Raw genomic sequence first — 13812 nt, 5'->3', positions numbered from 1 at the left:
GAAGAGTGGGGTGGTGTGTTGCCAGGGATGGGATTTAGTGATTATTCTTACTGCGGCTTTTTGTTGGGTTATTATTGGCTTTAGGTGTGTTGCTGCAGTTGAACCCCAAGCACAGATAGCATAGGTGAGGTATGGATATATAAGTGAATGGTATAGTGTGAGAAGGGCAGTTTGTGGCACGTAGTATCGTATCTTGGAGAGGATCCCAACCGTTTTGGATACTTTTTTGGTTATGTGTTGGATATGGGTGCTGAAGTTCAGGTTGTTGTCGAGGTATAGGCCTAGAAATTTGCCCTCATTATGCCTGGCAATTAGAGTGTTGTCGATCTTAATGTTGATTTGTGCATCTCCTGCTCTGCTACCAAACATAATGTAGTAGGTTTTGTCAGTGTTAAGCGTAAGTTTATTGGCTGTCATCCAAGTCAATATTTTGATCAGCTCCTCATTAACAATGGTGTTGGTGGCAAGATTAGGGTGAGAGATGACATAAGTCGTGTCATCAGCAAAGAGAATGGGGTTCAGGTGTTGAGATACGTTTGGAAGATCATTGATGTATATGAGGAAGAGCAGGGGACCAAGGACACTTCCCTGCGGAACTCCAGTATCAAGTGGCTGTGTTGTTGATGCTGTCTTTAATGGTGACATACTGATACCTATTAGTAAGGTAAGATTTGAAATATGCAAGCGCATGGCCTCTTATTCCATAATGGTCAAGTTTGTGGAGTAGGATGCCGTGGTCTACTGTGTCAAAAGCTTTTCTTAGGTCAATAAAAATTCCTAGTGGATATTCCTTATTTTCCAATGCTGTGTAAAGCAGATCTAGCATTTTTATGATTGCATCGTTAGTGCTTTTATTTTTCCTGAATCCAAATTGGCAGGGGTTGAGTATGTTTTGTGCCGTTATAAATTAATATAGTCTCCTGTGCACGAGTTTCTCAAAGATTTTGGATAGCAATGGTAAGTTTGATATTGGCCTATAGTTGTTTAAATCTGTAGGGTCACCACCTTTATGTATTGGTGTAACCCTTGCCATCTTGAGTAGTTTCGGGAAGGTGCTAGTTTCTAGTGACCCATTCTCAGACCCATTCTCTCTCATGTAGGCCTACCAGCTTTCTCCCGCTTGATTTGAAGCCGCTAGAATTTACGCGTATAAATATACGTCAGAAACAGTGGCGCATAAGATGTATATATACGACCGAAACAGTCAAAGGGTTAAAAATACCTAGGGATTTATTGGTAATTGCCCTTTTTCATGAAGTGGGGATGTTGAAGAGTCTTTCTCCATTTAAACTTATTGAATTGTCTAGTACTGTACACACTGTGCCCATGCTTTTCATTGAAGTTATTTTTTCATCATTTGTTAAACCTCATGCTTTCATGGGGAGTGATTTCACTGTGCAAATTTGGGATCAGTCCCTACAAAGGGCCTCTGATATATCATTCTTGACTATGTTGCAAGGAGAAGAGTTAAAAAGATATGAGTTATTCCTAGTATAGAGACAGTTAAGGTTCGCTGTACATTCTCTTGCTCTGCAATTTCACCTGCTGTAAAGTGTGCTGTTAGTATACAGCAATATTCCAGCCAAGAGAGAAGAAATGACTTGAAGAGTACCATCGTTGGCTTGGTATCTCTTCTGATAATAACATTGTTGTAATCCTGGAATGAGAGATTTAACATTTCACATTAAAGTTCTGCTTTTTTGAGTGATTTTAGTTTGTTTTATACTCCATTAGAGACTTTATTTCCTCTAGTTTTCCATAGTAGAGTTACTGAAATTTGTCCTTTTTGAGCCATGTATTGTTGTTGGTGGCCAACTGAAAGGAGTTGTATCAGCTTGAAAGTTAGCTGTGTCCTCGGTGAATGCCACTCTCATATAAATTTTGGTAAAATTGTTAACATTAATATTAATATGAAATAATAATGCATATCACTGTGACTTTATTTCAGCTCTTATTAATCCATATTGATCCAGATAATGCTACAAAACTGTTGTGTGTTTATAGGTCTCAAGAATGACTTACTGTTTATTTGCAGAAACTTGTTTGCATGGCGCCACAAAGATGGAGGTACAGGCAAAACTGTTGAGGAAACGTCGTCAACCTCATCATCTCCCATCCCTTCTTCACCAGTAAGCAGTAGCTCTCCTGGCTGGAGAATATTCTCACGACCAGTAGCAAGGCCACCAAGATCACCTGATCTACAGGTACCACTGCTTTCATCAACTAGTTTTTGCACAATACAATTTACAGTTTTAGAGCTCTTCTACCAGTTTATTTCAAGACTGGCCCTATCTACAGTAGACTATTTGACCATTTCCTCCTCTCCAGCATGCCATTTATAAAAGTCTACCTACTAACTCCCACTAGGATGCCACCCATAACAGTAGATTAATACTAATACCCCAGATATTAATTTTTGCTCCCACCCTTGGTGGCACCTTATGGTGCCACTCATAACAGATGATTAACACACAGGTACTATCTAGAGTATTCTACCAGAAGATTCCAGGGGTTTCCAGCCTGAAGGACATTTCTGGGGGTCAATGCCTCTGTAGCCCAGTCCCAGACCAGGCCGTCTGGAGAATGAAGGTCTGATCACACAGGCTGTTAATGTTGGCCATATGCAGTCCAACATATGAACCACAACCCTGCTGGTCATGCACTGATTTGAACTTGTCTGGTTCCCTCTTGCAGACAGCCAGAGGTTTATTGGTAATTTTCCTTATGCATGGAGGGAGATTGTTGAAGAACTAGAGACCTCTGACACTCATTGAGTTTTCTCTTAGTGTATTTATCATGCCTTTGGTTTTTTAGTGGATGTATTTTGCATCATCTGCCAGGTCTTTTGTTATTTCTTTTATGAGTTACAAGAGTTTTTCTACCTCTGGAACCCAGCTGTGGGCCAGGCTTGCCTGGTGTTTACTGAGTAATTTTGGTGTTTAGGTTTGGGATCAATCCCTCTAGGATTATCGAGATGTAAATTATTAAGTACTTTTCTTGTCTATGTTCCAAGGAATACTGTTAAAGAGTCAGCAGGTGTTCCCAGTAATTCAGATGCTTGATTGAATATTTATGGACAATGACAGTTCTTTGTATGTTATCCGTCTTGGCAGTCACACCTGCCTTGAAGGGGACCATTAGTATACATCACTATTCTAGCCTGGGGAGAACAATTACTTCAAGAGTATCATCATTGGCTCAGCATCTCTTGTAAGTTCTAGTTGCAACATTGCTGCTTCTTAAGGCACAAAGATTTTGATAATGTGGGACATCAGCACCATTGGTCTATACTTTTTTGTGACTGCTTTTGTGCTACCTTTGTAAAATTGGGCAATGTTAGTGACTTTTAAGGCCTATGGGATGATTCCTGTATCCAGGCTCCTCCTCCATAGAATATTTAAGATGTAAGATAGTGTTTTTTGCAGTTTTTGATGAATTTGGAGTTCCATGAGTCAGGGCCTGAGGAAGAGTTCAGGGCCATGCCTTCGATGGCTTTTTCAAAGTCAAGTGGGGTTGCAGTTATGTCCAGAATTATGGAGATTTTAGTAGGGTTTTGATTTGAGGCTTGTCAATGAAAAACTCATTTGGATTGTCAGTCTTTAGACTAATGGGTTACTGAACAGTCATATTGTAACTTCAGTATTTCACTCATATCTTTGTTGTCATCAGTGTAGGTTCCATCTCCTTTAATCAAGAACTTGATACTGGATGTGGTTTGTGTCCTAAATTTTACATAAGACAGAAAATGTTTAGGATTTCTTTTAATTTCATTTATGGCTTCTTGTTCCTACTGTCTCTCCTGGGCCCTGTAAGATGCATTGAGCTCTAGCTCAATATTTTCCATTTCTCTAGCCAGTGTATATCGGTAAACATGCGAGTCCAGTGTATATCGGTAAACATGAGAGTCCATGAACACAAATATGTATGCAAGATATGCAATAAGAACAATGTATCATTCATAAGGAAAAGCAGGCACATCTAATTTACTGGACGAAAGTTGAAATGATTATCAAAGAGGAAAATAGAACAGGATAGTGTTCAGAGGCTGCACACACACACAGTACCATCAAACTGAGTCAAGGATTATTTAACATTGCTAAACTGATCATAAAAAATTCTTCACATTAGTATGTGCAGGTTACCTAGCAACCTGATAACATTTTCCCTCTGTCATCCTTTGCCAGACTGCTACTATCTTCTCATTTTTTGTATATGATATTGTCATGTTGTGTGTACCATGATAAAGCCCTTGTGTTAGTCAATGTTGTCTTACAAATAAAGGTTTTGTCTGCAAATATTGATCTCTTACCATACCTAGATACATATTTACTCACAGAACAGACAGGATTTCAACCTATGGTAAGCCATTCCTAAAATTAGTAGCTTGCAGTGAGTCCAATAAATCCAAGGTCAGCTGTGTAGCAGCAGTGGACATTGTTGATGCTTTCAACCAAGTATGGCACCAGGGACTCCTGGCAAAACAACAAGACATCCTTGTGGTGCAAGTGTTCCACAGGGAAGTGTGCTTGGGTCATTGTTATGGAAAGTTTACTTCAGTGACCTCCTTCATCTCATCAGAATCCTGTCCATATGCAGATGACTGTACTCTGACATTTACTTATCCAAGAGAGGAAATGCCAGGTGCTCTAAGTTACAACAGTCATCAGCTTACAGTTTTAGCAGCCTGGGGAAAACAATGGCAGGTTACATTTGCTTCTGAGATAACACAAATGATGGTCTCTAGGCACTATGATGGTAATGCTGGAAGAGTGGCAAGAATAAATGAGGACAAAGTTGATATCCTTGGGGTGAAATTTGACTCCAAACTGACTGAAGAACCACATTGTAAATTTTGCAAACAAAGCGACCAGGAAGCTTACAGCACTTAGATGTATCTCACATCTGCTTGACAGAAGAGATTGGAAGATTCTGTATGAGGCACAAGTGCACTCACACCTTGAATACGTTCCACTACATTGGATTGCCTGCATCCCATCTCATCAGCAATTTTTTGACAGAATAAAGAACAGAGCAAGATGGCTCATCTTTCACTTGGACCCAGCCTAGACAGATCTGTCATTTCAGCAGAGCCTTTGACACAGAAGGGATGTGGGTGGCCTTACTGTTATGTTCAAGGCCAATATTGTCAAAATACCACACTAGGCTCCACACTGAGGACAGCGAGAAGTGAGTTTCTACACTACCCTGCCAATTTGGCTTCAGAAAAAGCAAAAGCACATACAATGCAATTGTAAAAATGCTAAACCTGCTTTACACAGCACTTGAAAAAAATGAATATCCATTAGGACTCTTTATTGACCTAAGGAAAGCTTTTGATACAGTAGACCATAGGATCCTACTCTACAAACTGATCATTATGATATAAGAGGCCACACACACATTTCAAATCCTACCTTAAAACAGGCATCATTAGAGCATCATTCCTTCTAAAAATTACATAAGAATGGGAAGTGTTAGTCTTTATTTATTCTACTGTACCACTGTGGAAACAACTTGTACACAATGTAAGGTGTTGGTACGAATGTTTATGAACCATAACCAGACACTTCGTCCATTTGTTTACATAGTAGGTGGGGTGGCCATGGGGGCTACCCTACCTTACCTAACATGCATCTTTCTACAAATAAATACTTTTCACCTCTCACCTTACATTGACCATTAACCCTTTCAGGGTCGGCAGGCCCTCTCCTGAACTTGTTCTCAGGGTCGGAAATTTTTTGAAAAAAAAAAAAAAGTTAGTTTTTCTTATGAAATGATAGAGAATCTTTTTCCGATCATAATGACACCAAAAGTATGAAATTTGATGGAAAACTTGCAGAATTATGCTCTCGCGAAGTTAGCGGTCTCGACAGTGTTTATGCATTGGTGATTTCGACCACTTTGAGCCCTATTTTAGGCCAGTTCCAATGTACCAGTCGACAAAAATCATAACTATTTTGCTAGAACTCCATTTTTTTTCTATCGAATGAGTACAAGACACTACCCATTCACTGATTTCAACCACTCAATAAAGTGGTTAGAAATTGACAATTTTGCCGATTTCACACAAATTTCAAAAGATGCCAATTTCCAAATAGGGTCCAGAATAAACAAGACAGACATTGCTGGCACTAAAATAAATTTTTTTCTGTTCATTAGTCATGTCCCCAGGCCTCTCTTACATTTCTTTTGCTTTCCACTTTGAATTTTTATTCTCACAAAAAAAAATAGAAGATTTATTGTTATGCAGACTACTGCATTAGTTTAGAAATGGTATATATAATATCAGTGCACTTGTAAAAGAATATTAGACTCACCAGTTGACGTGTCTTGGGCGCGTGGAATGATTTGTTTACTTTTGAGCTATGGCAAAAATTGAACATTTCTGCTAATTTGAGCTCAATTTCAAGGTACTTTTCATTGTGAAACCAATCATAATCATCTCAATTTCCATAGTATGTCTTCCATTTTATGAAATGAGACCAGGAAAACTAGAATACAACCATAAATAGCATGCGAAAATACAGTGCAAAGTCACTGTTTTAAAGCAAAAACACAGAGTTTTTTCTCATTATGCACTGTGTGCTGCAGGATTTTTTTTTATACTGTGCACACTGACCACATAGACCCATTCTTTCATATGTAGGCCTACCAGCTTTCTCTCACTAGATTTGAAGGCACTAGAATTTATGCATACTAGTACATACAGCACCAACCCTGGCATGCAAGCCGTGCTAGTACGGCACCAACTTTGAAAGGGTTAAGATTACAAATATTTTAAGGCAAGTAATGAATTTACTGTATATGCATTTTATCACTCTAGGGAGCTTTGATCGTCATTGTAGTATATTATGTGTGGGTGGGGTGGCCAGAAGGGCTACCACACCTGACTTCTTACAGTAAATACTACTCACCTTTTGCCCTACATTAAGACTACAAATATTTTGAGGTCAGTAATGAGTGTACTGTGTATTTCACTTTTTATTGTTTTTTTAATGCCTTGTTCTATTGTTAACTTAATTTATGTTAGTGTAAATTTGTTATCTGGCATTTACATGGATTTATATGTGGAAAAAATGGCGTTCTGCTTTCCGGCGATATCTGCTTTCTGGCGATATCTGCTTTCTGGCAGTAGCCTGGATATGCCTCTCTTTTGACCAGTGAGATATTTTAATCTATTGTTTATCCATTTGGGATCATTTTTGTTAGATCTAATTTCCCTACTCAGAACAAAAGTTGTCTGGGCAGCTAGCACTATCCTGTGAAAAATGTCATATTGGCAACCAGCACCACCTACCTGACCCATAGTCAGGTCATCCCAATTTAGCCCACCCAGGTAATTTCTCAGTCCCATGAAGTTGGCTAAGCGGAAGTCTGGAACAGAGACTTGATTGCAGTTATCTGGGTAATTCCATGATATATTGAAACTAAGTGATTTGTGATCACTTTCCCCAAGCTCATCATGAACCTCAAGTTTATTAATTGGTGAGTCTTTGTTGGCCAGAACCAAGTCAACCAGGCTGTTTCCTCTAATTGGTTCTGTCACAAACTGTATTAAAAAGCAACCTGAACCATATCAAGAAACTCACTAGGTTCAAGATTTCCTGTCACATTGTTCCAATCAATTTGTCTAACGTTAAAATCCCCCATTAACACAACATTTTCATATCTAGACGCCTTTTGAATTTTGTCCCATTGCAGCCTACCGCACTCCCTATCAAGGTTTGGGGGCCTATAAATCACACCCAAAATTAATTTTTTCATGACCATCGAGAAACTGTAGCCAAACAGATCCTGTGTCCAGTGTTTCTAATCTTATATCTTGTCTAACACAACAATTTAATTATCTCTGACATACATCACCACTCCACAACCCTTCCTGTTGACCCTTTCAGTGTGGAATAGTTTATAACCCTGTATGTTGCATTCAGAAGGCATTTCTCTATCTTCCAAGTTGAACCAGGTCTCTGTTATAGCAGTAATATCTACATTACCTGCACTTGCAAGTAATCTTAGCTCATCTATCTTATTTCTTAGACTCCTACTGTTTGTATAGTAAACCTTAAGGGAGCTAGTCACTCATTGCCCTCGACTATCTCTCTTTGTTTGTTGAACAATTGCTTTGCCTTTACTAGCAACTTTATTTTGAATATTGTCTTTTAAACATATCCCTGGGGTATCCTGGTAATATCTGCTGTGTTCAACCCTAGTAGTGCAGCCTGATTGTTTCCCACAAACACCCATACCTCTATAATCTATCAGTTTAAAGTCCTAGGCAAGTCATCAGTGACCCCCTCAGTCGACTTGGCTAATGCAACCTCTCCAGCCCCAGAGAGATGAAACCCATCCCTTGCATACATATCACGTTTGTCATAGAATTTATGGCAGTTAACAATGAATGGGAGTGCAAGTTCCTTGCAGTACCTGTCTAGCCAGCAGTGTATACCAATTCCCCTAGACATCCATTCATTGCCCACTCCCCTTCTTAGCAAGATGCCACATATGATTGGGATCCCTCCCTTAGACCTGACTACATCTATGGCTGACCTGTACTTATCCAGCAGCTCCTGTCTCCTGCCCTTCCCGACATCATTTCCACCAGCACTAAGACAGATAATGGGCTTGTTCTCATTACCTGACATCACATTACCCAACCTGCTGACTGTGTCACCAACACCAGCTCCTGGGAGGCACACACTCTGACCTTCCTATCTCTGTTACAAAAAGCACGATCCATATATCTTACCTGAGAAGTCAGTGGTACCTTTAACCTCACTAACCACTGAAGTATACTCATCCTAGAGAACAGAGAATCGATTTCCTACCTTCACATCTTCTCTATTAACCTTCTGAATTGTGAACCGCTTGCCACTTAAAGTGGTCAGCACTCTCCAACTCACTGCTGGTAGCCTTATCCTCCTTACCAGCTCCAACCATCTCACACTCGCTCCCAAACCTATCTAGGCAAAACCTAAGCCTCCTATTTTCTTCCTGAAGAAGTAGAATCTTCTTCTTCAACACTTCAACCTGAGATTTTAAAACACTACATCAAGTCATGGTGCTCGGTAACACCCCATAAGAACTTATTTAAATGTGTAATATATTGGTGTGAACAAGTATTTCATTATCATGTAAAATGACAAAATTCGCATATTGATGTTCAGTATATAATACAAATTAATACATCAGTATTGAGGGATTAATACTAAATTCATGTTAAGTCATTGATATTAAAAAAAGTGAATGCATTAATATTGTTGGATAACGCGTTGCTATATATGACCAAGCCTGCTGCTGCCTCAATGATTCACCGACGTTGGTGACTTGGAACTTTGGTCACTTCTCTGGATACACCATGTAGAGTTTCATAATGGTACCACTTTCACAGAGTCGTTTAACATATCCTTACATTGTTTTCAGCCTCTTGTTTCCTCTTCTACCTTTCACTTCACTCTGCTCTGTTCCTTCAAGAAAGGATGTTTTGGTGATGGATTTTTGATCCAAGGAACTAGTGACAATTCCATTGGGTCAAAGTCAGTTACTTTCATTTCCTAGAGATGGTATGACTCCTATGGTTTAGTGCTTGATTATAATAATAATAATAATAATAATAATAACTCTTCAGCATCTTATACTGTACTGACTTGTAGGTATCTCATTGACCTGGCTAAAATGACTTCTCTGATACTGTGTTTATAGTGCTGCAGCTAGTGGCCAACTGTTTCTATATTTCACTCATTTCCCAGTATCAAAAGTCACCATCTTACTTTTATCCACACATCTTGTTTATGCATATTTTATAACATTCATTTGCATTAACCTTCATTTTTCCATTGTCACATTTATCAGAGAGATTTTAAGGCATCATATATGTATATACATAGTTTCTGCCATCATAGGTCATCTCAAATAATGCTTGTGACATGATTACCCTTACTCAGTGCTAAAAGTCAACTTTCACTTTATATTCCTTTACTTAATTACCAGCCAGGGTCGTACTAACTCCTCAGTAACAGAAATCATAGACAACCATTTTGAATATTGCAGGTAAATATTACAAACTTTTACATATGTTCATTATATACTTATTTTGTGTATCAAATAGTCATAAACAGATAAAAATCCAGCATTAGCGAGGTAAAAAGCCCAGTACTCTAAGGCACTATCCTGGTGCCTGAATTGTTTCTTATCTTTATAGGTAAAAGCACTCACCACAGTTTTGCATCCTCATTTGCAGAGAACACTAAAATAAGCATGAAAATCACCTCAGTAGAAGACAGAAATTTCAGGAAGATATAGCCAGGGTTTCTCCCATGAGCAGTGGAGAGCAACATGATGTTCAGTGATGATAAGTTGCCGCTGCTAAGATATGGAAAGAATGAAGAATTGAAGAGAGACATTGTATACAGAACTCAAGAGCTGTCCTTTCTTTCAAAGAACACAACAACATCTCTTGCACATCTGCTAGGAAAATGATAGGATGGATAATGAGAATCTTCAAAACTAACAATGCCAAGCCCATGATGATTATCGCTTGCTCTCTCTAGGCTGGAGTACTGATGTACACTAATAGCCCCTTTCAAAGCATGTGAAATTGTAGACCTGGAGAATATACAGAGAACTTTCACTGCACATATAAGTGCAATAAAACACCTCAGTTAATGGGAATGGTTGAAGTCCCTTGACCTGTACTCCTTGGAACACAGGCAAGAAAGATAAATGATAATATACACGTGGAAAATCCTAGAGGGATGGTCCCAAATCTGCGCATGGAAATCACTAACTTAACCCTTAAATGGTCCAAACGTATATATACGTTTTTTCAACATTTGAAAGTATGTAAAAAATGTAGATCATCTTTTTTTTTTTATTTGAAAATGTGTAAAAAAACTTTTATCTACATTTGTTTTTTTGTTATGTTCGAAAATATGTAAAAAAAAACGTAGATCTACGTTTGGAGCACTACGGATTTGAATGTCGATCTGTTTGGACCGTTTAACCCTTTCAGGGTCCAAGGCCAAAATCTGAAGTCACGCACCAGTGTCCAAGAAATTTTGAAAAAAAAAAAATTATTTTTTCTTACAGAATTAAAGAGCATATTTTTGTGAAGGTAATAAAACAAAAAAAATTAGAATCTGATCAGTACTTACCGAGATACAGTGCCAAGAAGTTTATAGAAAATGATGTGGTGGTGGCAACATCGACGAATTCCACATACGCATATTATATTATTTTGTTGTTTTAGTTGTTTTTTCTTTTCTTTTCCAATTTTTTTCTATTCCTACTAATATTTGGGGCCTGAGAGACCAATACTGTATATAATTGATATATATAAACTCACTGTATTGAACACAATAACCGCACTAAAGTTATTATCATATTATTGTTTACCACTGTTGTTTATTACAATAAACATGCACAAATCTTGTATAATACTAATGTTCTATCATATATTTACATATTTACAATCACTGGACATGGTTTTAGAACTGCTGGAGCTTGTGGAACTCCTTGAAACAAGGCACCATGCACAGAGGCACCTTACATTCCTCACACATAAACCGAGTGTCTTTGCGTCTTTGTTGCCGTCGTTTTGTTTGTGCACAGACAATGCATCTCTTCTGAGCAAATTTCTTTTGAGTTGAAGGAAGCTGTATTATGAAATGATCACCTTCTCTCCTCAAGCGCTTGGGTATATTGTGATGAATTCAAGGACCATGTTGTATTGCAGGTGTTGTTACCTGGTACTTCATTATGAGTTGTCTGACAACAGACAAACAAAATTCACCATACGGTGGTCTGTTACCAGTCTTTATTTGGTACATATTATATGCATTCAGCATTGAAATGTCCATGAGATGGAAGAAAAGTTTCATGTACCACTTGTAACTCTTACGAACACAGTCAACAAAACCAATCTGCATGTCACACTTGTCAACCAAGCGCATGTTTTGTGTATAATCAATCACTGACACTGGTTTTCGAATACGTTCATTAGTCACTCGATCAACTTTGCCACTGTCTTGCATTTCATTACGGTGAATGGTTGTCAACAATGTGACATCTCGTTTGTCATGCCACCGTAATGCCATGATGTCATTGGCAGTAAACACCTGCACGTCATCACCACGAACACCTGCGTTGAGCCTGGGCATATGTTTACGATTAGAATGCACTGTGCCACACACATCTGTCTTGTTCACTCACATGAAATCACTGAGTAATGGGCTTGTGTACCAGTTATCGGTATATAATGTATGGCCCTTACCAAGATAAGGTGCCATCATGTTTCTCACTACGTCACCTGAGATACCCAATAACATCTTGGTATCTTTCAATGTTTTACTACCCGTGTATACAACAATATCCAACACCAGGCCACTGTCACAATCACAGAGTGCAAACAATTTTATACCAAAGCGGTTCCTCTTGCTCGGTATATACTGCTTGAATGACAGTCTACCTTTGAACAAAATCAAAGACTCGTCAATTACAAGATTCTTGAATGGATAAAAGTATATCCTGAACTTTTGTTTGAGATACATGAAAACATTTCTAATCTTGTATAACCTGTCACTTCTGTCAGGCCTGGTTTTGTCAGAGAAGTGCAACATACGTAACAGTAAGATAAACCTGTTCACTGGTATTATTTCACTGAAGGATGGGGTAGAAATTAGCCGATCTGTGGACCAGTATGCTTTTATATTATGCTTATAGACGTGAGGCATAAGCATTATTGTTGCAAAAAGCAAATACATTTCTACAACAGTCGTCTCTTTCCACCTGTGTAGTCTTGACTGTGGTGATAAGATCGTATTTGCCATGGTGTACTGAAAATACTTATTACTTTCCCTGGCAATAATTTCCATCAATGGCTGGTCAAAGAATAATTCAAAGAATTCCAGTTCATTGGCCGTGGTTCCAAGGGGACAGGTAGGTAGAATTCCAGTTTGAGAGTCATCAAAGTGGTGAGGCTTGGGAACAAAATTGGGATTTTGCTGCCAATCCCACATACGGTTTTGTGGTGGATACTGGACATCATAGGCTGGTTGTACGGGTGGTTGTGGTTGTGGCGGGCTGGTGGCTGACGCTCCGCTTTGTCCTTGAACTGACGAGTCAGCAGCGTGGGTCCCCGCGTGGCACGGTGAGTCACGCATGGCGGTGCCACTACCACCACCAGCACCACTAACACCATCCACTGATGCCTGTGGCCCATCCATGCCAAGTGTAGCCACATCATCCTCACTATCACTACCTAAAACGGGTGTAGGGCCACGGGATGTACTCCGTCCCCTGGGCACAGCATAGGGTACACTACCCGAGCGCATGCGGCGGCAAACATACCGACGCTTCACTGGTGAATATGATTCCTCACTATCACTACTCGAATGATCGTCGAGCGCAATAAAATCACAATCCACGTCAGAATCATCGTCATTACTGAAGTCAGAGGCCTGGCCATGGGAAAATATTAGTTTTCTCTTACGTTTAGGAACACCCGACCGTGAGTCACGAGTGCCCACACCAGAGGTAGAAGGTCGAGGATCGTCGGGGTTTTCTGCACTATTATCGATATCCTGGTCATTATTTTCGGTCACTAACTTATCAAAGCCGTAGAATTCGTCTTCATTTGCACTTCCATCAGTGTCAGAACTATCAGACAGGAAGAGGAGAGTCCCAATTTTCCGGGGAGTGAGAGCTGACTTGCGACGAGGCATGGTGAACAAGGGTGACTGAGCCGGCGTTCCCACAATGCTATGCAGGCGCCTAGATTTTTTGTTTATGGCGCACACCCACGGCGCAGACCCATTC

At 39.4% G+C, this 13812-nt stretch overlaps 1 protein-coding gene across 1 annotated transcript in view; it reads left to right on the top strand.

Annotated features, from left to right (window-relative positions):
- LOC128703810 (TBC1 domain family member 14) overlaps window positions 1–13812 on the top strand; it is a gene marked incomplete at its 3' end in the record, with an annotated part of 456580 nt that overhangs the window by 411279 nt on the left and 31489 nt on the right. The window contains 1 exon segment of the mRNA XM_070103756.1: window positions 2036–2204. Coding sequence (XP_069959857.1) covers window positions 2036–2204 — 169 coding nt within the window.

The sequence above is a fragment of the Cherax quadricarinatus genome, chromosome 87, assembly GCF_038502225.1.
Source record: "Cherax quadricarinatus isolate ZL_2023a chromosome 87, ASM3850222v1, whole genome shotgun sequence".
NCBI lineage: Eukaryota > Metazoa > Arthropoda > Malacostraca > Decapoda > Parastacidae > Cherax > Cherax quadricarinatus.
The sequence above is the reverse complement of the archived record's forward strand: the minus strand, read 5'-3'. Positions and strand labels throughout refer to the sequence as shown.